We start from the raw sequence: 25,880 nt of genomic DNA, 5'->3' as shown, positions 1-25,880 counted from the left end.
AACCTTGGAAACCTAGCTTTGTTTGTGCAAGAGATCATCTGTGCCAAAATTGACGTGATTTGGAGGTGGTCGAAAAATCACCGCATTCCGGAGGCACCATTTGGTCTTGACTTAAGCCATTTTTTGAACAAAGGTGATTTTTTCCACCACCTCCAAATCACCCAATTTCTCTATGACACGGTGACCCACGTGTGCCAAACATGTCCATGAAAGAACATTTGGAAAAAAATATTTTACAATGGCCCCTTGAGGTATAGACAGATGTTTTGATCAGTCAGTCTAGAGGGCAGTATAAATTCAAACAAATTCAAAAAAAATATAAAACCATGGAAACCTAGCTTTGTTTGTGCAAGAGATCATGTGTGCCAAAATTGAGGTGATTTGGAGGTGGTCGAAAAAATCACCGCATTCCGGAGGGACCATTTGGTCGAACTTAAGCCATTTTTTGAACAAAGGTGATTTTTTGCACCACCTCCAAATCACCCAATTTCTCTATGACACGGTGACCCACATGTGCCAAACATGTCCATGAAAGAAAATTTGGAAAAAATATATTTTACAATGCCCCCTTGAGGTATAGACCGATGTTTTGATGAGTCAGTCTAGAGGGCAGTATAAATTCAAATAAATTCAAAAAATATATAAAACCTTGGAAACCTAGCTTTGTTTGTGCAAGAGATCATGTGTGCCAAAATGAGGTGATTTGGAGGTGGTCGACAAAATCACCGCATTCCAGAGGGACCATTTGGTCTAACTTAAGCCATTTTTTGAACAAAGGTGATTTTTTTCCACCACCTCCAAATCACCCAATTTCTCTATGAGACGGTGACCCACGTGTGGCAAACATGTCCATGAAAGAACATTTGCAAAAAATATTTTACAATGCCCCCTTGATCAGTCAGTCTACAGGGGAGTATAAATTCAAAAAAATTCAAAAGAAAATATAAAACCTTGGAAACCTAGCTTTGTTTTTGTGCAAGAGATCATGTGTGCCAAAATTGAGGTGATTTGGAGGTGGTCGAAAAATCACCGCATTCCGGAGGCACCATTTGGGCTTAACTTAAGCCATTTTTTGAACAAAGGTGATTTTTTCCACCACCTCCAAATCACCCAATTTCTCTATGACACGGTGACCCACGTGTGCCAAACATGTCCATGAAAGAACATTTGGAAAAAATATATTTTACAATGCCCCCTTGAGGTATAGACCGATGTTTTGATGAGTCAGTCTAGAGGGCAGTATAAATTCAAATAAATTCAAAAAAAATATAAAACCTTGGAAACCTAGCTTTGTTTGTGCAAGAGATCATGTGTGCCAAAATTGAGGTGATTTGGAGGTGGTCGACAAAATAACCGCATTCCGGAGGGACCATTTGGTCTTAACTTAAGGCATTTTTTGAACAAAGGTGATTTTTTCTACCACCTCCAAATCACCCAATTTCTCTATGACATGGTGACCCACGTGTGTCAAACATGTCCATGAAAGAACATTTCGAAAAAAATATTTTACAATGCCCCCTTGAGGTATAGACCGATGTTTTGATCAGTCAGTCTACAGGGCAGTATAAATTCAAAAAAATATAAAACCTTGGAAACCTAGCTTTGTTTGTGCAAGAGATCATCTGTGCCAAAATTGACGTGATTTGGAGGTGGTCGAAAAATCACCGCATTCCGGAGGCACCATTTGGTCTTGACTTAAGCCATTTTTTGAACAAAGGTGATTTTTTCCACCACCTCCAAATCACCCAATTTCTCTATGACACGGTGACCCACGTGTGCCAAACATGTCCATGAAAGAACAAAAAAAATATATTTTACAATGCCCCCTTGACGTATAGACAGATGTTTTGATCAGTCAGTCTACAGGGCAGTATAAATTCAAACAAATTCAAAAAAATATAAAACCTTGGAAACCTAGCTTTGTTTGTGCAAGAGATCATGTGTGCCAAAATTGAGGTGATTTGGAGGTGGTCGAAAAAATCACCGCATTCCGGAGGGACCATTTGGTCTAACTTAAGCCATTTTTTGAACAAAGGTGATTTTTTGCACCACCTCCAAATCACCCAATTTCTCTACGACACGGTGACCCACATGTGCCAAACATGTCCATGAAAGAAAATTTGGAAAAAATATATTTTACAATGCCCCCTTGAGGTATAGACCGATGTTTTGATGAGTCAGTCTAGAGGGCAGTATAAATTCAAATAAATTCAAAAAAAATATAAAACCTTGGAAACCTAGCTTTGTTTGTGCAAGAGATCATGTGTGCCAAAATTGAGGTGATTTGGAGGTGGTCGACAAAATAACCGCATTCCGGAGGGACCATTTGGTCTAACTTAAGGCATTTTTTGAACAAAGGTGATTTTTTCCACCACCTCCAAATCACCCAATTTCTCTATGACACGGTGACCCACGTGTGTCAAACATGTCCATGAAAGAACATTTCGAAAAAAATATTTTACAATGCCCCCTTGAGGTATAGACCGATGTTTTGATCAGTCAGTCTACAGGGCAGTATAAATTCAAAAAAATATAAAACCTTGGAAACCTAGCTTTGTTTGTGCAAGAGATCATCTGTGCCAAAATTGACGTGATTTGGAGGTGGTCGAAAAATCACCGCATTCCGGAGGCACCATTTGGTCTTGACTTAAGCCATTTTTTGAACAAAGGTGATTTTTTCCACCACCTCCAAATCACCCAATTTCTCTATGACACGGTGACCCACGTGTGCCAAACATGTCCATGAAAGAACATTTGGAAAAAATATATATTTTACAATGCCCCCTTGAGGTATAGACAGATGTTTTGATCAGTCAGTCTACAGGGCAGTATAAATTCAAACAAATTCAAAAAAAATATAAAACCTTGGAAACCTAGCTTTGTTTGTGCAAGAGATCATCTGTGCCAAAATTGACGTGATTTGGAGGTGGTCGAAAAATCACCGCATTCCGGAGGCACCATTTGGTCTTGACTTAAGCCATTTTTTGAACAAAGGTGATTTTTTGCACCACCTCCAAATCACCCAATTTCTCTATGACACGGTGACCCACATGTGCCAAACATGTCCATGAAAGAAAATTTGGAAAAAATATATTTTACAATGCCCCCTTGAGGTATAGACCGATGTTTTGATGAGTCAGTCTAGAGGGCAGTATAAATTCAAATAAATTCAAAAAAAATATAAAACCTTGGAAACCTAGCTTTGTTTGTGCAAGAGATCATGTGTGCCAAAATTGAGGTGATTTGGAGGTGGTCGAAAAAATCACCGCATTCCGGAGGGACCATTTGGTCTAACTTAAGCCATTTTTTGAACAAAGGTGATTTTTTGCACCACCTCCAAATCACCCAATTTCTCTACGACACGGTGACCCACATGTGCCAAACATGTCCATGAAAGAAAATTTGGAAAAAATATATTTTACAATGCCCCCTTGAGGTATAGACCGATGTTTTGATGAGTCAGTCTAGAGGGCAGTATAAATTCAAATAAATTCAAAAAAAATATAAAACCTTGGAAACCTAGCTTTGTTTGTGCAAGAGATCATGTGTGCCAAAATTGAGGTGATTTGGAGGTGGTCGACAAAATCACCGCATTCCAGAGGGACCATTTGGTCTAACTTAAGCCATTTTTTGAACAAAGGTGATTTTTTTCCACCACCTCCAAATCACCCAATTTCTCTATGACACGGTGACCCACGTGTGGAAAACATGTCCATGAAAGAACATTTGCAAAAAATATTTTACAATGCCCCCTTGATCAGTCAGTCTACAGGGGAGTATAAATTCAAAAAAATTCAAAAAAAAAATATAAAACGTTGGAAACCTAGCTTTGTTTGTGCAAGAGATCATGTGTGCCAAAATTGAGGTGATTTGGAGGTGGTCGAAAAATCACCGCATTCCGGAGGCACCATTTGGTCTTAACTTAAGCCATTTTTTGAACAAAGGTGATTTTTTCCACCACCTCCAAATCACCCAATTTCTCTATGACACGGTGACCCACGTGTGCCAAACATGTCCATGAAAGAACATTTGGAAAAAATATATTTTACAATGCCCCCTTGAGGTATAGACCGATGTTTTGATGAGTCAGTCTAGAGGGCAGTATAAATTCAAATAAATTCAAAAAAAATATAAAACCTTGGAAACCTAGCTTTGTTTGTGCAAGAGATCATGTGTGCCAAAATTGAGGTGATTTGGAGGTGGTCGACAAAATAACCGCATTCCGGAGGGACCATTTGGTCTAACTTAAGCCATTTTTTGAACAAAGGTGATTTTTTCCACCACCTCCAAATCACCCAATTTCTCTATGACACGGTGACCCACGTGTGTCAAACATGTCCATGAAAGAACATTTCGAAAAAAATATTTTACAATGCCCCCTTGAGGTATAGACCGATGTTTTGATCAGTCAGTCTACAGGGCAGTATAAATTCAAAAAAATATAAAACCTTGGAAACCTAGCTTTGTTTGTGCAAGAGATCATCTGTGCCAAAATTGACGTGATTTGGAGGTGGTCGAAAAATCACCGCATTCCGGAGGCACCATTTGGTCTTGACTTAAGCCATTTTTTGAACAAAGGTGATTTTTTCCACCACCTCCAAATCACCCAATTTCTCTATGACACGGTGACCCACGTGTGCCAAACATGTCCATGAAAGAACATTTGGAAAAAAATATTTTACAATGCCCCCTTGAGGTATAGACAGATGTTTTGATCAGTCAGTCTACAGGGCAGTATAAATTCAAACAAATTCAAAAAAAATATAAAACCATGGAAACATAGCTTTGTTTGTGCAAGAGATCATGTGTGCCAAAATTGAGGTGATTTGGAGGTGGTCGAAAAAATCACCGCATTCCGGAGGGACCATTTGGTCTAACTTAAGCCATTTTTTGAACAAAGGTGATTTTTTGCACCACCTCCAAATCACCCAATTTCTCTATGACACGGTGACCCACATGTGCCAAACATGTCCATGAAAGAAAATTCGGAAAAAATATATTTTACAATGCCCCCTTGAGGTATAGACCGATGTTTTGATGAGTCAGTCTAGAGGGCAGTATAAATTCAAATAAATTCAAAAAATATATAAAACCTTGGAAACCTAGCTTTGTTTGTGCAAGAGATCATGTGTGCCAAAATTGAGGTGATTTGGAGGTGGTCGACAAAATCACCGCATTCCAGAGGGACCATTTGGTCTAACTTAAGCCATTTTTTGAACAAAGGTGATTTTTTTCCACCACCTCCAAATCACCCAATTTCTCTATGACACGGTGACCCACGTGTGCCAAACATGTCCATGAAAGAAAATTTGCAAAAAATATTTTACAATGCCCCCTTGATCAGTCAGTCTACAGGGGAGTATAAATTCAAAAAAATTCAAAAGAAAATATAAAACCTTGGAAACCTAGCTTTGTTTGTGCAAGAGATCATGTGTGCCAAAATTGAGGTGATTTGGAGGTGGTCGAAAAATCACCGCATTCCGGAGGCACCATTTGGTCTTAACTTAAGCCATTTTTTGAACAAAGGTGATTTTTTCCACTACCTCCAAATCACCCAATTTCTCTATGACACGGTGACCCACGTGTGCCAAACATGTCCATGAAAGAACATTTGGAAAAAATATATTTTACCATGCCCCCTTGAGGTATAGACCGATGTTTTGATGAGTCAGTCTAGAGGGCAGTATAAATTCAAATAAATTCAAAAAAAATATAAAACCTTGGAAACCTAGCTTTGTTTATGCAAGAGATCTTGTGTGCCAAAATTGAGGTGATTTGGAGGTGGTCGACAAAATAACCGCATTCCGGAGGGACCATTTGGTCTAACTTAAGCCATTTTTTGAACAAAGGTGATTTTTTCCACCACCTCCAAATCACCCAATTTCTCTATGACACGGTGACCCACGTGTGTCAAACATGTCCATGAAAGAACATTTCGAAAAATATATTTTACAATGCCCCCTTGAGGTATAGACCGATGTTTTGATCAGTCAGTCTACAGGGCAGTATAAATTCAAAAAAATATAAAACCTTGGAAACCTAGCTTTGTTTGTGCAAGAGATCATCTGTGCCAAAATTGACGTGATTTGGAGGTGGTCGAAAAATCACCGCATTCCGGAGGCACCATTTGGTCTTGACTTAAGCCATTTTTTGAACAAAGGTGATTTTTTCCACCACCTCCAAATCACCCAATTTCTCTATGACACGGTGACCCACGTGTGCCAAACATGTCCATGAAAGAACATTTGGAAAAAAATATTTTACAATGCCCCCTTGAGGTATAGACAGATGTTTTGATCAGTCAGTCTACAGGGCAGTATAAATTCAAAAAAAAAACCTTGGAAACCTAGCTTTGTTTGTGCAAGAGATCATGTGTGCCAAAATTGAGGTGATTTGGAGGTGGTCGAAAAAATCACCGCATTCCGGAGGGACCATTTGGTCTAACTTAAGCCATTTTTTGAACAAAGGTGATTTTTTGCACCACCTCCAAATCACCCAATTTCTCTATGACACGGTGACCCACATGTGCCAAACATGTCCATGAAAGAAAATTTGGAAAAAATATATTTTACAATGCCCCCTTGAGGTATAGACCGATGTTTTGATGAGTCAGTCTAGAGGGCAGTATAAATTCAAATAAATTCAAAAAAATATAAAACCTTGGAAACCTAGCTTTGTTTGTGCAAGAGATCATGTGTGCCAAAATTGAGGTGATTTGGAGGTGGTCGACAAAATCACCGCATTCCAGAGGGACCATTTGGTCTAACTTAAGCCATTTTTTGAACAAAGGTGATTTTTTTCCACCACCTCCAAATCACCCAATTTCTCTATTACACGGTGACCCACGTGTGGCAAACATGTCCATGAAAGAACATTTGCAAAAAATATTTTACAATGCCCCCTTGATCAGTCAGTCTACAGGGGAGTATAAATTCAAAAAAATTCAAAAAAATAATATAAAACCTTGGAAACCTAGCTTTGTTTGTGCAAGAGATCATGTGTGCCAAAATTGAGGTGATTTGGAGGTGGTCGAAAAATCACCGCATTCCGGAGGCAACCATTTGGTCTTAACTTAAGCCATTTTTTGAACAAAGGTGATTTTTTCCACCACCTCCAAATCACCCAATTTCACTATGACACGGTGACCCATGTGTGCCAAACATGTCCATGAAAGAACATTTGGAAAAAATATTTTACAATGCCCCCTTGAGGTATAGACCGATGTTTTGATCAGTTAGTCTACAGGGCAGTATAAATTCAAAAAATTCAAAAAAATATAAAACCTTGGAAACCTAGCTTTGTTTGTGCAAGAGATCATGTGTGCCAAAATTGAGGTGATTTGGAGGTGGTCGAAAAAATCACCGCATTCCGGAGGGACGATTTGGTCTAACTTAAGCCATTTTTTGAACAAAGGTGATTTTTTCCACCACCTCCAAATCACCCAATTTCCCTATGAAACGGTGACCCACATGTGCCAAACATGTCCATGAAAGAAAATTTGGAAAAAACATATTTTACAATGCCCCCTTGAGGTATAGACCGATGTTTTGATGAGTCAGTCTAGAGGGCAGTATAAATTCAAAAAAATTCAAAAAAAATATAAAACCTTGGAAACCTAGCTTTGTTTGTCCAAGAGATCATGTGTGCCAAAATTGAGGTGATTTGGAGGTGATCGAAAAAATCACCCCATTCCGGAGGGACGATTTGGTCTAACTTAAGCCATTTTTTGAACAAAGGTGGGTTTTTTCCACCACCTCCAAATCACCCAATTTCTCTATGACACGGTGACCCACATGTGCCAAACATGTCCATGAAAGAAAATTTGGAAAAAATATATTTTACAGTGCCCCCTTGAGGTATAGATCGATGTTTTAATCAGTCAGTCTAGAGGGCAGTATAAATTCAAAAAAATTCAAAAAATATAAAACCTTGGAAACCTAGCTTTGTTTGTGCAAGAGATCATGTGTGCCAAAATTGAGGTGATTTGGAGGTGCTCGAAAAAATCACCGCATTCCGGTACGACCATTTGGTCTAAATTGAGCCATTTTTTGAACAAAGGTGATTTTTTCCACCACCTCCAAATCACCCAATTTCTCTATGACACGGTGAGCCACATGTGCCAAACATGTCCATGAAAGAAAATTTGGAAAAAATATATTTTACAATGCCCCCTTGAGGTATAGACCGATGATTTGATGAGTCAGTCTAGAGGGCAGTATAGATTCAAAAAATTTCAAAAAAAATATAAAACCTTGGAAACTTAGCTTTGTTTGTGCAAGAGATCATGTGTGCCAAAATTGAGGTGATTTGGAGGTGGTCGACAAAATCACCGGATTCCGGAGGGACCATTTGGTCTAACATAAGCCATTTTTTGAACAAAGGTGATTTTTTCCACCACCTCCAAATCACCCAATTTCTCTATGACACGGTGACCCACATGTGCCAAACATGTCCATGAAAGAAAATTTGGAAAAAATATATTTTACAATGCCCCCTTGAGGTATAGACCGATGTTTTGATCAGTTAGTCTAGAGGGCAGTATAAATTCAAAAAATATATAAAATCTTGGAAACGTAGCTTTGTTTGTGCAAGAGATCATGTGTGCCAAAATTGAGGTGACTTGAAGCTGGTCCAAAAAATCACCGCATTCCGGAGGGACCATTTGGTCTATAACTTAAGCCATTTTTGAACAAATGTGATTTTTTCCACCACCTCCAAATCACCCAATTTCTCTATGACACGGTGACCCACATGTGCCAAACATGTCCATGAAAGAAGATTTGGAAAAAATATTTTTTACAATGCCCCTTGAGGTATAGACCGATGTTTTGATCAGTCAGTCTAGAGGGCAGTATAAATTCAAACAAATTCAAAAAAAAATTAAAACCTTGGAAACCTAGTTTTGTTTGTGCAAGAGATCATCTGTGCCAAAATTGAGGTGATTTGGAGGTGGTCGAAAAATCACCGCATTCCGGAGGCACCATTTGGTCTTAACTTAAGCCATTTTTTGAACAAAGGTGATTTTTTTTCCACCACCTCCAAATCACCCAATTTCTCTATGACACGGTGACCCACGTGTGCCAAACATGTCTATGAAATAAAATTTGGAAAAAAATATATTTTACAATGCCCCCTTGAGATATATACCGATGTTTTGATCAGTCAGTCTAGAGGGCAGTATAAATTCCAAAAAATTCAAAAAAATATAAAACCTTGGAAACCTAGCTTTGCTTGTGCAAGAGATCATGTGTGCCAAAATTGAGGTGATTTGGAGGTGGTCGAAAAAATCACCAGCTTCCGGAGGGACCATTTGGTCTAACTTAAGCCATTTTTTGAACAAAGGTAATTTTTTCCACCACCTCCAAATCACCCAATTTCTCTATGACACGGTGACCCACATGTGCAAAACATGTCCATGAAAGAAGATTTGGAAAAAATATTTTTTACAATGCCCCCTTGAGGTATAGACCTATATTTTGATCAGTCAGTCTAGAGGGCAGTATAATTTAAAAAAATTCAAAAGAATAAAAAACCTTGGAAACCTAGCTTTGTTTGTGCAGGAGATCATGTGTGCCAAAATTGAGGTGATTTGGAGGTGGTCGAAAAAATCACCGCATTCCGGAGGGACCATTTGGTAACTTAAGCCATTTTTTGAACAAAGGTGGTTTTTTGCCACCACCTCCAAATCACCCAATTTCTCTATGACACGGTGACCCACATGTGCCAAACATGTCCATGAAAGAAAATTTGGAAAATATATATATTTTACAATGCCCCTTGAGATATAGACCGATGTTTTGATCAGTCAGTCTAGAGGGCAGTATAAATTCAAAAAAATATAAAAGTTTGGAAACCTAGCTTTGTTTGTGCAAGAGATCATGTGTGCAAAAATTGAGGTGATTTGGAGGTGGTCGAAAAAATCACCACATTCCGAAGGGACCATTTGGTCTAGCTTAAGGCATTTTTTGAGCAAAGGTGATTTTTCCACCACCTCCAAATCACCCAATTTCTCTATGACAAGGTGACCCACATGTGCCAAACATGTCCATGAAAGAAGATTTGGAAAAAATATTTTTTACAATGCCCCCTTGAGGTATAGACCGATGTTTTGATCAGTCAGTCTAGAGGGCAGTATAATTTTAAAAAAAATTCAAAAAAATATAAAACCTTGGAAACCTAGCTTTGTTTGTGCAAGAGATCATGTGTGCCAAAATTGAGGTGATTTGGAGGTGGTCGAAAAAATCACCGCATTCCGAAGGGACCATTTGGTAACTTAAGGCATTTTTTGAACAAAGGTGGTTTTTTCCACCACCTCCAAATCACCCAATTTCTCTATGACACGGTGACCCACATGTGCCAAACATGTCCATGAAAGAAAATTTGGAAAAAAATATATTTTACAATGCCCCCTTGAGGTATAGACCGATGTTTTGATCAGTCAGTCTAGAGGGCAGTATAAATTCAAAAAAATTCAAAAAACTATAAAACCTTGGAAACCTAGCTTTGTTTGTGCAAGATATCATGTGTGCTAAAATTGAGGTGATTTGGAGGTGGTTGAAAAAATCACCGCATTCCGGAGGGACCATTTGGAGGTGGTCGAAAAAACCCGTCCTTCCACACGGACCCGTACCTCCTACCCGAACGGCCGTCGGTGAAGGAGGTGAATTTTTGGACATGTTAAGAATAATTTTTCCTTGTTGTGGGCATGGCCACGCAAGTGGATCGACAACGTGCTCTTCTCGCGTCACCTCCAAGAAGTATTTTACGCATTAGTCGTATTAGAAAATCCATACAAATGCCGACAACGTTACCAAACTAGTCATGCTTCCTTCTCATGATTTGAATCAAAGAAGTAGAATTTTTTTGGGTCCATTTACATCATGTCCGGCAAGTTTGTTTGTACGTGTTCTCCGTGTGTGTGTGAATGACATGTGGGATCCACATGTAAAAACCCCATACGCAAAAAGAGGCCCAACCAAAGTGCCCGACGGAGTTTCGAACCTAGGGCATTAGTTTGTGATGGGGAGGGTGTTACCGCTGGGCTGATGATGCATTTTCATACAAATTACGTGCTCTCATATTGAAGACTTCATTGACCATACATATCATGTGTAACCACTGCTGGTGTCCACGAGTCAGCAGTTTGAAGGGCGGCGCGGGGCAAACCCCACGCGTCCACACTGTGGAAGGCCCTAGTAGGTGAGACAAATCACCCCCCTCGACCCCTCGATAACTCAAGGAGGCAGCCGCATTCATTTTCTTCCCCAATTCGGGTAGAAAACCCTCGTCCTCTCCCACTCCAGCCATACCACCTCGTCCTCTCCCAAACCCTACTGGCTTCCTCAGCAATCCACTACTCCTCCTCGTCTCGTCGACCGCCGATGAAGCGCGGCCGTGAAGATGCGGCCGACGAGCCGGAGGCAACCATCGGTGGAGAGAATTCTGCTGCCGTGGGTGCCGCCGCGGTTGCAGCGGCTGAGTCCGCCGTAGCGGCGACCGCTGGCGGTGCAGCAACTGCTGTGCCTCCTCCCGCTGCCATCCCAGCCGTCGAGCTACAAGTCGGAGAGCGTGTGCACGAGAAGGTGGGGGAAGATCTGGACGAGGAGACGGCGAGGGTCCATGAGAGAATCGAGGAGGAGTTCTACGGGGGGCACTGTGGACAAGATAGAGTTCGAGATGGCTGTGGATCCCAGGAAGGGCGGCGACTTCGACGAGGATGTCATTGACGAGATGTCGGAGGTACTACTCTGGTTTTTTGAGATTTATTTTTCCTTCATGTACTCTGGTTTTTCATGGTATTGGGGTTTTTCTTGTTAAGTACATGAGAATCAAATTCATATGGGCGTGCTAGTTGAAAGGATCTAGCATAGATTTTCTTGCATAATGAATGGTGGTTTTTGAATCTGAATCATTTTCTTAAAGTATTGATGAGGTATTTCTACTCATGTATTGGCCCCTCCATAATGTTTGCGTACATGTAGGATTGTAGGGATCTAGCATAGATTTTCTTGTTGGATGGTGATTTTAGAATCTGATTCATTTTCTGTTCGAATAGACAGAAGAAAAAAACCCACTAGTATAGCTAAAACTCCATCAAGCAGGCAGAAGATGCATTTGCAATATAATGGCAATTTACTAAATTGACACAGAGTTACCATACTGATCTCTTAAAATACCACCCATCAACTCATGTCCTTCTTAACTATCATATGATGCATCTACATTCAGTTTTAATTGGTAAGAGTCCAGTTCTGACCACTTGATTATTTCTTTGACACCATTTCCTGTTTTGGCAATTGGTTTGCCTTGTTGCATGAGGACAGAACCAATACCTTGACCTGATGCATCTGTTTAAAAAGTAAATGGTAGGGTCAAATAAGGCAAAGCCATAACAAGAGCAGTGACCAGACAATTCTTCAATGTTGTGAAGGCCTCAATTTGAGCATCTGACCACTGCAATGAATCTTTTTTTAGAAAACATGCCCTAAATACTCAACTTGTATTTGTAAAACTAGAATTCAATTTCTGAATCTTTTTTTAGACCACTGGAATGAATCTTTTTTAGCATATATTTGTAAAACTAGAATTCAATTTCTGATTCCAATAAATAGACAAAAAACAGTTTGTTTTGCATTACAACATTTCCTGTTCCAAGTTAAGTTGCTCCAAAGTATTTTCCTCGCTGGGTCATCAGAGTCACAAGATAAGGGATAAAGATAGTAGCCCATAGCTCCTTTGTAACTACCGACGACTAGACCGTTGGATTTAACCCTAACTAATTGCATATACCAATTGATGAGAGGCGTCGTAGCAAGGCATTGCATTCCACTTTGATAAAGCTTGGTCTATTTTGACATTCTGATTATGTCGTAAATCTAGTATCGACGCATCACTTGACGAGCACACTGACATCAGTATAATGTTAAATTAGTCGTACGAAATGACAAAACAATCTCTCTCTCTCTCAGATAGATGAAATCGAGATGTATGGGCTGTAGCGTAGTTCTGCATTATGCGTTGACTTGTCAGTGTGCTCTTGGCATTTTCGTCCATACTAACAATGTTGGAGAATTAGTATTGCTGCTCTCAGAAAGAATTATGGTTTCTTGATTCCAGTAGATAGAAGAAACCCCCGAAGCCTTTTTCTGATTCCAATCAGAATTACACCTGTAACAAGTATCAAGTATCATTAAACCAAGCCACATTATGAATTCTTTCATGTGTTAATTATGTACTTCTTGTGCACTAATCTATCAATGCAACTATTCCACCGTCCATATTTATGCATGTCAAATTATTTGGTTCAATTATGTATGTGCATATACGCCTTATTTCAAGCAAATAGATAGTTGTCATGTTACACGTCTGTACTTTTCATACATTCTAATTAAGAGCAATATAGCAGAATAGATTAACTGAGTTCTTCTTTGTGTACTAATTCACAGGAGGATGACGATGATGTGGGGTATGACATGGACAGCAGGCACAGCAAGAGCCGCTACATCATGAGGCAGCTGATTGCTGGAAAATTCAAGTACCGTTTCTATGGAAAGCTTGGCTGCCCCTTCTGTGGCAAGGCGATCAAGGGCAGCATAGATAGCTTGATGCAGCATGTCGTCTCCACTGGCAACTCCTACAGTAGGAACCAAAAGGCCAGTACTCTGGCAAAACATGCGGCCTACGGGCGCTTCCTGAAGATTGTCAAAGTCAATGAGCCCTACTACAGCCCGCCGCGCCGCCGCTGAACAAGGGAGACAAGTGATGTGCTGCTAGACTGCTGCTGCTGCCCCAGGACCGCCGTGTCCTTTTATGTTATCGGTATTCGCTGGTCGACTCTAAAACTTATGGTCTATGGTGTGTAAGAACTTATGCCCTATGGTCTATGGTGGGTGTGAACTTATGGTGTGCGGTCTGCCGTTTAACTAAGTGTTTGCTGCTAATCTGTTTAAGTGTGGTCTAAGTTGTTATTAGTACTATTTTGCTGATGCATGTTAGGTATTGTACAATGGTAGATGCTAAGGGTGATGCTTAGAAAAATAAACCGGGTTTTTATGAAGCACCATTGCCTATTCCTACAGGACAGACGCCTAGTTAAGCGTCTACCGTGTACAAATAAGCACCGGTGCTTAAGAAAAGCCTGGTTTATCTCTCTATACACCTCGCCTAATCACCTTGCATTGTACAAGGCCATAGCAACTCAAGTATCGTACGGTGGTCTATGTTATGTTTGTTGTGTTATTCTTCCGTTCTAGAATCGTACGGTGATGCATGCTAGGAACTCTACTACAATGACTATGGTAGTTATACCTTGGCATGATTATGTTCAGTTTATAACTCAGGATGTTCCAGCCATATCTATGACCAGTTACAACTGAACTATGCATTAGTTTTTGCCAAAAGTAAAGCATGCAAATGATTGCCAATTCTACCTATTGCCATTTGAAGCTTTGTAATGAGGATGCATTAGTTATTGCAATAAGTAGAGGATGCTCATGTTTCCCAGAAGTGCCTGTTTCCACTTTCTGGTAAGAACTGAACATGTATCAAATTATGCTAAAAGTAGACCATGAGCATGAACATGTATCAATTGCTGCTTCCTATTTGTGTTTGAATGGGCTCAACATATCTTGTGATGGTTTAGGGTCTCTGCGTGACCGTGATGATAACTCAAGATGTTCCAGCCATATCTATGACCAGTTATAACTCAACTATGCATTAGTTCTTGCCAAAAGTAAAGCATGCAAATGATTGCCAATACAACCGTATTGCCTGTTCAATTTTTGTACTGAGGATGCATTAGTTATAGCAGTAAGTAGAGGATGTTCATGATTGCCAAAAGTACATATATCCACTTTATGATAAGAACTGAACATGTATGAAATGATGCTAAAAGTAGAGCATGAGCAAGATCATGTATCAATTGATGCTACCTATTTAAGTTTGAATGGGCACAACATTTGTTTGGCTATGGTCTTGCTATCAAATTTAAGTGGATCATTTAACATATGATCCACTTATGAGTTTAAGCACACAACCTATTTGGTCATGCATAAAATAAGCGCAGTTTAACAAGGGTATCCAATTGCTTAACCACGTGAAGTTGTGCAAACTCTATGAGGGTTCAACTACTAAAAGAGCGGGCGACAACGATTAAAAAAAGCTACGATCAGGAAATACCTTCTCTCGGAGACGTCGGCGCCGAGTTGATGGTCGCGGATAGGGCGTGGCAAACTAGAAGTGCCCGTATAGCGCGGTAGACGGCGGCAAGGATATACGGCGGGTTCACGCGAGGACGGGGCGGCGAGAAGAACACTGAAGTCCGACCCCTCATGGCGGTGGGCGGTGGCCGGGAACTCCTGTAATCCGTGTGAGCCCGGGTCTCCGATCTGATTTTGCAGCGGTCGTGGGAGCTGCGGATGGCACGACCGGGTGGTTAGAATGAGGCGCTGTAATCGCGGGATTTAGAGAGGGGTGGGCCGCATTGAGTTATGTGAGATTTCAATAATATCACAATGATATCCCAAAAGATCTAGAAAATATTGTCCTTGATTTTTTAGTATTAACAATGGTTTCTTCGTGTTGCATATGCCCGAAAAATGCCATACGTGACAAAACTTGCAATACATGTTGAAAATGGTCGACGTTGTACTAATGAACGAAAAAATCACGCATGTGACGAAACTTCCAAAATTTGTTTAAGATGGTTGATTTGGAGATGTTCTACAATTTCACTGCAATATTACATATTTATTTTATAATTAAAATTCAATGATGCAAGGTTTTACATGTTTTTGAATTGTTTTCAAACTTAAACTTTTTACACATGTCCAAGAAAGGCAATGTGGCAAGGTTTTACATGTTTTTCATTGTTATCAAACTTAAACTTGTCACATAAGACACGTGTACCTAAAAAAAGGAAGTGTTATTTTAGTATAAGTAAAAATGTCTCATAGGCAAAAAAAAGATTTCATAGAAAAAAATCCCACCTACCTAACATGATATTTCACACACCACAGCCCGCATACGACTACAAACCCAGTGATATGGGCCAGGATGCAGGCCCGTGGTGGAACTAAACTCAGACGCACACGCACCCAGCAGTGCACAGAGCGCGGTTGCCACGACGGACTGCAACTGCGCCCCACCACAACTACCCCCACGTCCTAGACGAACCGCCTCCCCCACGTCCCCATCCCAGGCGTGAAAAAGCCCCAAATCTACTACATCACTGCCTCATTCCGAGAACCTCCATTGCCGCTTCCATCTCTTCTGCAAACAACCCACAAACATCTCTCTTTGAAGCCCGCAGTCGCAGGAGGAGGGCAATGGCGGAGGAAGCGTCTGCCAAGCGTCATTGTGGCCAGACGTCCCACCAGAGCGGCAACCTCGACATCATTCACGTTCCCGGTCAGAAGCGCGAGTACACCGTAACCCTCACAGGGGTTGAGCTCCACGGCTAGGAGACGCTGGAGGTCGTCTGCACCAGCGAACCAGACAAGGCCGACGAGATGATCTCTAGGATCAGGAGGAGCGCCTGCGGCTCGTACCCCCACATCATGGGCGTTGATGTGGAGTTTACCAAAGATGATGAACCTCCGCAGATGGCAGCAGTTCTGCAGATCAGCGTGGAGGGTCTCTGCCTTGTGTACCACATCGCTGCGGCCACAAAATGGTGAAGTATCCTACTCATTCACCCTCTTCCATTCATCAATACTGCTCCCTCAAAATTTCATTAGACTAGTTTCATACTAGATGTACTAGTGTAGTTTGTGAAAATGGATGCACTAGTGCAGTTCCTCAAAGTAGATGCACTAGAATATATTTTGACCCTGATGCACTTGATTAGTATCTGAAACTGTTGCACAAGATTAATTTGTGAGGTTGATGTACCAGTGTAGTTTCTCATCTTGATTCATTAGTGTAGTTTCTGAACTTCATGTAGTGAAGTAGTTTCTGAACTTGGTCTGGTGTTATTTTCACCACCAAAAAAACTTAAGAACTTGGTGAAGCAGAGGTATATGTTATTTTATTCAAAATAATAAAACTAAACTGGCACTAAGAAAGCAAATAGATCATTGACTCAACTATATATTCCGAAAAGAAAAATAACATGGTGTACTTGATTTTAATTTCAGAACTTTGTGTACTAGTTTCTGAACTACATTCATCCATGACTTATACTGTATAAGCATCTACTCCAGGTATTATTCACTTGTAAACCGTAAAAACAGAAGATTAAATCTTGAAATATAAACACTAGTACTCCATGTATTCATCACTTGTCTCTCCCCTAGCAGGCCAAAGCGCCTCAAAGAGCTCCTACAGGAGGAGAAGTTGTTCACCTTTGCCGGTTTCAGCATTAAAAATGACAGGGACAAGCTAAAGTTGTCTGGTTTGGAGATAAACCCCAACAAGCACATCGAATTTCAGTGCAACTGGAGAGTTCCATACAACGGAAAACCGTAGGACTCCTTGGCTGATGTTGCAGCCAGCGTCATCCACCCATTCTACAGAAAGATGAAGAAGAAGATCGATAGGGAGGCAGACCATAAACTGTGGGGAGACAGCCCACTGCCAAATTACCTCATTGAGTACGCAGCAATAGATGCGTACGCCACCTACAAGTCATGGAAGATAATCGACAACATCAAAAGAGGTCTGGAAATTTCAAAAGAGCAGGAAGCGGACCCCTACTACCACTGCCACTATGCGGGATGAGGAGACATCAAAGTCTGCCTTCGTGTTGCTTGCGCTTGTGCTTGTCATTCATCTTGTTGTTTGAAATTTGTAGTTTGCTTTCCTTGGGTTAAACCAGCTTGTTTATGTCATGTGTGTCAGAGTTGAACCAGTTTGTTTAAGTCCTGTTTGTCAGGGTTGAACAAGTTTGCTTATGTCATCAAGTACATAGTTTGCTTATCTCATTAAATAAGTTTGCTAGCTTCCTATTTTGTTTATCCATCAAAACAAATATTCAAGTAAATTGTGAATGGAACTTTGTGGCTGCTCTTCAATACTCCCTACGTAAACTAATATAAGAGCGTTTAGATCACTATTTTAGTAATCTAAACGCTCTTATATTAGTTTACAGAGGGAGTACTAGTTATCAATGGAACTAATCACAGAAGGTTGTGCCATGTGTAGTTTTGGTTCAGAATTGTATGGAAAAGTAAACAATTAGAACTAAACTCCATTAACCGAACCTACGAAAAAGGGTCCCCCAACCCCCCCAGCTTTATACTATAAAGCAACAGCACCAAGCATCCAACAACAAGTCAAGACAGATTCAAGTTCAAGGAAGTCTCAAATAACCGCTGGGGCAACAACAAAACAAGCCCCAAACATAACAAGTTCATTTCACAGCGATACATGGCCCATTTACTGAACCTAGATATATATAGATAGGTACGGTAATACACAGCGAGTACTCGGAAACAAGAGCTAACATACCAAGTTCATTTCACATCGAAACATGGCCCAGCCAGTTCTAAATGAGGTTGATGGTGATCATCATCCTCCAGTCACGGCGACGGGTGTTCGCAATAGTGAGTTGGATGCCCTGACCTACCCAAAGATTCTTGCCATGAAGGAACTTCTTCCACCCCACCCGGTTGAAGACAGTGCGACCGTCCGTGTCCACTGCGTAGGCACAGGTGGTGATGGAGCCCGTTCTGGTAAGGCATAGTCCAGCAGTCATGCCTTCTTCATGCGGCTCGATGCCACAGCTAACAGATAACCTCTTAGGTAATTTCTGAAAATAGTTGATATGATATATGAGCATGTCACGTGCAATTATCAGCAAATCATACACTTGAAGACACATATATCATTGGATTCAACACTGAGCATATATATCATCACATCACTACACTAGATGCTAATCATCAAATTACTACAGTAATTAAGCATATCATTATTTACTACGTACACTAACCATATCATCGCATATTACTACACTACATAAGGATATATCGCATTACTACGACACATGCATACCATAAAAAATTCTGCACTAAATGAATTCTACACATGGCATATCATCACAGTACTACAACATGCATATCATATCAACTAGTACACTTATTAAGCATGCAGATCATGTAATTACCACAGTAAGTAACATACCATGAGATGCTGTTTAACATTCGTCCTTGTGAGGCAGGTCACGAATGGCATCCCGACGTAGTCTTCACGTAGCGGAAGCATGTCCCAGAGGTTGCACGTTTCATTGCCGCTCAGGCTCAGTCTTTGGGCATAGAGTGCTTCATCAAGTGGGTTCTCATCATCATCTGAATCCTCACCATCGTCCTCCTCATGAACTTCATCTTCACTATCGAAAATCAAATTCAGATAGATAACAGAAACCCGGGGCCTTTCTCCTCCGAAGGAGAAGCTGATTAATTCACCCCCACTAAGACGCAAGCGGGCGATGAAACGATCCCACTCATCTCCTCCAATCTGGGTTATCGTTCGCCCCTTATCGACCTGCATAGTGTACGGCCCCTCGAGAGCGTCGAAGGTCACGGTGTCTCCGACGATCTCATTGAATGCCAATCTCACATTGCATGGGACGATCTGTGCAAGATAAAAACAAATAACAAACACAATGCATTAGTGGAAATAGCAATAAAAACAAAATTAATGAACTGTCAGAAGGTTCATATAAATTGTTACCGCTGCAAAAACAAAAGTAGGCTGGAAGTAGATGCCGAACAGCGTGGCAGTACAAAGGCTGGTCCGGCACCGTGACTTGCACCGTCGACACGGTGCTTCCTCCATTCAACACAGAACATGTTGAACTCTAAGTTGAATTGTACGCTACCATAGTACATTACAAAGATCATACATATAATAAATCATAGTGATAACCTAAAATGCAATGCCTATTAAATCTGTTTACTATCATCTACCTAAAAAAGCAATGCCAATGATAATGGCAATGCCAGTATCATCTACCTAATAAATCCCAATCAGATCCAATCCAATGTCAGTACTACATACTATAGTGAAGAACGGATGAATTATTTTGATTTATTTCTTCACACATAGGGCCTCATTTTGATTTGCACAGGGCCTCTCTTTTCCCTGGTACAACTCAGATCCTACACTACGACATCCATCAATCTATCAAAAAACCATCATATCCATCAACAAATCATCTACCGCATGTATCAAATAAAATTTCTGGATCAGATCCGCGCCCAGGAGGGAGACGCGTGCGGTTTGGGAAGGGAAGAAGATTCGCGAGGGGGATGAGGGGAGATCTCACCTACTTGCCAGAGTTGGCGGCGGCCGCGCAGATCCGGTGGCGAAGAGAGGCGGCGTCGGGAGCTGGCGGCGGCGGCGCTTGTCGAGAAGGGGACGAAGAAGTTGAAAATGATGTGGAGTACTAGGTGCACTTAGCCAAATGTGGTACATGTGGTGGCGCGTTTGTGTGGATGACAATGGGACCCCACGTGTCGGTACCCATAGAAAAAAATTGGCATTTCCAACTGCCTCACGGGGATTCGAACCAGGGCCATGCGGGTGTGTGGTAAAGGGTCTAACCAGTTCGGCTGATGCAGTGTGTTCAGCTGAACCAATTTGCCTCTCCTTAAGACATTTATCTAGACACAGACACATGAAAAAAAACCATGCACCGAGGATGTGCTCCATGTGTGTCATAAGTGGTCCTGTGAAGCTGCAACTAGGACCAATGTTGATATATGTTGTTATTAGCTAGGGTACCAACACTATATAATGACTTATGTGATCCTTGCTAGTAAAAACCCATTATCCATGTTGGCCCAAGTGGCACGTTTGAGTGCAACATGTCAATATTGGTGCATTTGGCCCTTATGGCATCCGTGAGTCCAAAGAGACCATGATTAGTGAAACACATGAAGATTGCTACATGACGGGCCGTTGGCGTGTCTTGGTATGCACTGTGCGTGCAATGTGACTACGAAAAGTTGTTGCATGTCGAGACGTAGTTTATCGGTGCATGTGGATCCTATAGGCTTATTTGTTCCTTGTTTGTGGGCATGGTGCGTGTTGGCCCAAGTGACATGTGTCAGTGCATTGTGACATCTATTGGTGCATCCGGCCCTTATACCAATTATTTTTCCAAAGATATCAAGATTGATACATGTCGATCCATTATCGCATCTTGGAGTGGAATGTGACTAGAAGAATTGGTGAATGATTTGGACCCCTTATGGTATGTATCAATCTAATGAGACCAATGTTGTTGCATGTTGGTCAAGATGGTATCGACACGTGTAGTGTGAATATTACTAGTACATGTCCGTCGTTATAGCTCTGTGTGTCGAAGGAGAAAAAGTTTGGTGCATACTCTTGTGTGCCAAGATGTTATGTGGGAACAAAAAAAAATGTCAATAGTTCATTTCTGTGGGCCCAGAAACAATGAGAATTATTTCTGGAGTACCTATTTGTAAATTTTGCACAGTTCTAGCTGGGTGCTGATGTGGAATGTGTTTTTTCCCGTGGTGCACTTACAAACTGGACTCACTTGTCACAAATCATGTCAACCCACGCAAAATGGCGGATTAGACCTAGCTGCAACAAATTACCCCAATATGTGTTCTTTTGTGCAACAAACCTGTAAAGTAGGTGTTCTATGCAAAAGTAACACCAAAAGTAGGTAATTTGTGCAATTTCCTCGCCAAAAAATAAAAATATACAAATACATGACAAAAATTAAATGAAAGCGGTTGGGGCGTGCACGAGCGCACGACGCCACACGTCTAGCCTCGGTAACTCCAAACGTCCACCCCCACAAGCCAAATAAAGGCCGCCTCCACCACCCCCGTCTCCCCCACCCCCCACCCCTGCTACTTTTCTTCCCCAAATCAGCAAAAACCCTCTCCTCTCACCTCGAACCAACCTCCTACGAGCCAGCAACCACCTCCCTTGCCCTTCGTCGTCGGAAGATGAAGGCCGGCCGTGAAGACACGGCGGTTGAGAAGGACGCAGCGGTAGAAGCAGTGGAGAAGCCTGCTGTGGTCATTGCCGCCGCGGTTGGCGCGGCCGAGGGCGCCGTCGCGGCGATGGGAGGCGGTGCACCATCTGCTGTGACTGCTCCGGCCGCTGTCGCAGCGGTCGAGCCTGCGGTCGGGGAGCAGGTGGAGGATGAGGTGGCGGTGGATCTGGAGGAGCAGAGGCTCAAGCGGAAGCGCGAGCAGTACGAGCCCATCAACAAGAGCTACGAGGAGGCCCACCTCGACGCTCAGGAAGTGCAGGACGAGGCCGTCGAGTTCGATGAGGAGGTCGACGACGAGCTCTCGGAGGTACTACTCTGTTCTATTCTATTCTCCTACTCTGTTTTTGGGGTTTTCTCCCTTGGGGTTTTCTCCTGAATTGCATGCAGCACGGATTAGATTTCGTCCAAATAGGTTATGTTTCTCGATCTCTCCCTTAGGGTTAGGATTAGTACTAGTTGTTTCGTACATTTGGAAGGAAACCCCTTCAATCTGAAACGTGGCATGGAACAGTAGTCATGTAGGCCTAAAATCCCCCTGTAGTCATAATCAGTTCTGATGTAGAAAATGGTGTATTTGTTAGGTATCACCTCTTTGATTCGTACGATTTCCAAAATGCAGGAATAGGGAAAATGTGGGATTAGAGTGGCATGTCATCTTGAATCCTATAGGATTGTATGAGTGTTTGATTGTGCATACTAAAAACGTAGGATTCTTTCAGACAGGTTTGAGTGGATGGAAAATTTCCTACAAATTTGTTTATTTAATGACAGTCAATAAGAGGATCAATGATTAATATCTACAACATGAAAAGTTGACATGCAACAGTAAATATTTATCAACATTGCTTGAGCTTCTATAAATGGTAACTTTTAAAACATGTACTCTGGAAACAACTTTGAATATTTGCTGTTGGATGAAGCCAATCCAACGGTGGACAGATGGGAAATCCCAGCATTTTTGGCCATTCGATATCTTATTTACTACAAAAGAAAAATTCCAAGCATGCGTACTATATAGAATATTCCATTTGTAAGCTCAAGCACAATGCTACCTATGCACAAACAACCTCATAGCACTATGTTTCTCCATTGTTCTAGCATCTTGGATACTTTAACAGCGCAAAATCTTTTCTTCTAAATGAATTGCTAATGCTTTGAACTTTGTGAATCTGAATGCATAATATGCACAAACATTATCACTTTATTAAAGAAAACACACACAAAAATCCAATGCTATAGTAGCATAGCAATGTAAGTGGACCTGAAATAATTGACATTAACTATTGCTTTCATGCCCAATGCACGTGTGCCTCGCTAGTACCAACAAGAGTATCAATGATGAGAGTTTAAATCAGTACAACCCCTGTTACAACTATGTTCTATTCCTCAATTGTGCAACCCATTATCTGGTTTTGCTATTCATAAAACTATGCTCCGTTCTTCAATAGTGGCAACCCATTATCTGGTTTTGGTATGCATGAAACTAGGCCACATCATCGAGTCATGCATCTGGTCAGTACTGATGCATGCAGTAACAATTTACGGCCACTGCCTGCCATTAACAACAAACAGGGATTAGTTCTTCTCTTGCACAAATCAATCCATGAAACTATGCCACATCAGTATAATGCATGCCAAGTCCATGCAACAGTACATTTCTAGCAACAAGATTTTCTATTGCATTCTTACTATATAGAATTTTCCATTACTAAGCGTAATCATAATGCTCCATATGCACAAAGCTGATACCACATTTTCTCCTTTCTTATAGAATCTTTCTTACCTTAACAGTGCAAACTTTTTCTATCTGCTTCATGATTTCCATATAATGAAGTGGACTATGCATCTTATTTTCAATCTGATTACCAAATCTGTTGAGACCTAGTAAACAGTACATTTATTTAGTTGTCAGAAAAGCTGGTTTATTTGATGAAAATCATGAAGCCATACAGCTATATTGTGAAGACATTTTCTGATTGCAGTCAGTAATTCATTGCAGAGTTTCTTATGTACGCACCCTATGTAATTATTAGCAACAAGGATGAGTAATTAAAGCCATAATTTCTTATGTTCGCAACCGATGTACCTCAATCCAAAATTTCTCTTTTTTACACATAATTCATGACCTCATTCATATGTTTTGTTGTCTTCAAAATATCAAGTGAGGGCAATCTTTTGTTTGTTTATGCGGTAGTTTTACTTTGTAGTATGTACTCATCTAGTTTGAATATCATTAAATTAGATATTGTCTAGTATCTCTTTATGATAAAACCAGATCCTACAACATATTGTTGCAAGAAATGGCAAGAAATGATCCTGTTTTTGGAATTATCTATTTTCAGTATGAACTAAAATATGTGCTTGAATGCAGTAAAGTGATTTGTTCATACCGTAAAACCTGAACACTTTAGTTAATTGTCAACTTAGATTGTACAAATAGGAGTACTTTAGAGGGGAGAACAGCTACGCATGCAAAGCAAAGAAAAAAGAACAAGAGAGATAACAAATAATACATAAACATATATTGCAATACATGAGGTACATGTTGTGTGAATCATCTGATTGATCATATTTTCGTATTCCTACTTTAGGAATGTACTTGATACTCTTATGAAATGCTACATTTCTGTATTCCTAATCTGACATAGCTGTCGATCAACTAACACACAGGAAGATGACAAAGACGTGGATGATAGTAAGGAGAGCAGGGACAGCAAGAGCCGCTACGTCCTCAGGAGGCTGCGGAATGGGAAATCCCATACCGCAGCGGATACAACAGGCTCTACGGCAACATAGCCTGCCCCTTCTGCTGCGCGATTATCAAGAGCGACTACGACAGCCTGACCATGCATGGCACCTATATCGGCCGTGGTAATGGGAGGAACCGCAAGCCCACGTCCGGGCTAAACATGCCGCTTTTGGTGCCTTCCTCAGGAAGTACGCGAAGGGGCATCTGCCATTCTACCTCCCGAGGGCTCCTCGTCCGGCCAAGATGCCGAGGATCTGCTGCGCTGCTTGGTTGTTACTGCTGGCCCACCCTAGTTAAGACTGTTTTTATGTTATGGTTGTCGTGTGACACTTCTACCCCACCGTACTGCTTGAACTTATGCGCCGGTTTATCTTTTGGGTTCTGACTGTTTAACATGCTATGTTTAAGTGTTTGGTAGTACATTGCTCATTTCTGGTAATGGCCAACTTCCAATGCTACGTGCTTAGGTACATGCTAACAATAATAAACATGGTTTTCTGAAGCAGCAGTGCCAATTTGTACATGATAGGCGCCTAATTAAGCGTCTACCCTGTTCTAATAAGCGTCGTTGCTTCATTAAACTATTGTTTATCTTGTTAGCACCTACCCTAAGTGCATTGCGGTCAACCTTGCCTAATACCTCCACTATGGTGATATATGGCACATATATGTTATGACTCTAACTGAAGATGCTAATGCTATATCTTGCACTGAATTTGGTATGTTTAGAAATAATGACATTCAAGTTATTTCTATGGACAGTTAAACCATTATAAATGAGCTTGTATTAATAGCTGCCAAAAGTAGAGCACACAAATGTTTGCCAGGAGTACATACTACCATTTGAAGCAAAACAAATGAGCATGCATTAGTAATTGCCAGAAATGTAGCATCCACATGATTGCCAAAAGTACCTATTGCCACTTTTTGACATGCACTTAGGTTGTACTATAAGATATTGCCAAAAGTAAATCATGCAAATGATTGGCAGAATGACCTATTGGCAGTTCAACCAAAAGAACTGAGCATGCATCCCTATTTGCCAAAATTACATAATGTTCGTGATTGCCAAAAGTATGTACTGCGACAGCAGAGATTGCTATATTGTGGTATGTTATCATACCCTACTTTTTACGGTCTTAGCTGGTGTTA

General features: G+C 41.0%; 2 protein-coding genes across 2 annotated transcripts; one reads left to right on the top strand and one right to left on the bottom strand.

Moving 5' to 3' along the window:
• The first annotated feature begins 16,325 nt into the window (after positions 1-16,325).
• Positions 16,326-17,718, top strand: LOC141027740 (uncharacterized). The gene is made up of 4 exons (XM_073505046.1): positions 16,326-16,400; positions 16,461-16,672; positions 17,298-17,392; positions 17,489-17,718. Exons 1-4 carry the CDS (start codon positions 16,326-16,328, stop codon positions 17,716-17,718), a joined length of 612 nt encoding a protein of 203 aa, XP_073361147.1.
• Positions 17,719-18,261: 543 nt separating this feature from the next.
• On the bottom strand, positions 18,262-19,776 carry LOC123494964 (uncharacterized). Its single transcript, XM_045231520.2, has 3 exons — positions 19,672-19,776; positions 19,123-19,572; positions 18,262-18,748 (listed from the first exon to the last, which is right to left on the bottom strand). The coding sequence occupies exons 1-3, from the start codon at positions 19,774-19,776 to the stop codon at positions 18,485-18,487; spliced, it is 819 nt and encodes a 272-aa protein (XP_045087455.1). The 3' UTR covers positions 18,262-18,484.
• Positions 19,777-25,880: the final 6,104 nt, after the last annotated feature.

Source organism: Aegilops tauschii, chromosome 1 (assembly GCF_002575655.3).
Source record: "Aegilops tauschii subsp. strangulata cultivar AL8/78 chromosome 1, Aet v6.0, whole genome shotgun sequence".
In the NCBI taxonomy this organism is placed as follows: domain Eukaryota; kingdom Viridiplantae; phylum Streptophyta; class Magnoliopsida; order Poales; family Poaceae; genus Aegilops; species Aegilops tauschii.
Note: the sequence above shows the minus strand (reverse complement) of the source record. Positions and strands in the feature narration are given on the sequence as shown.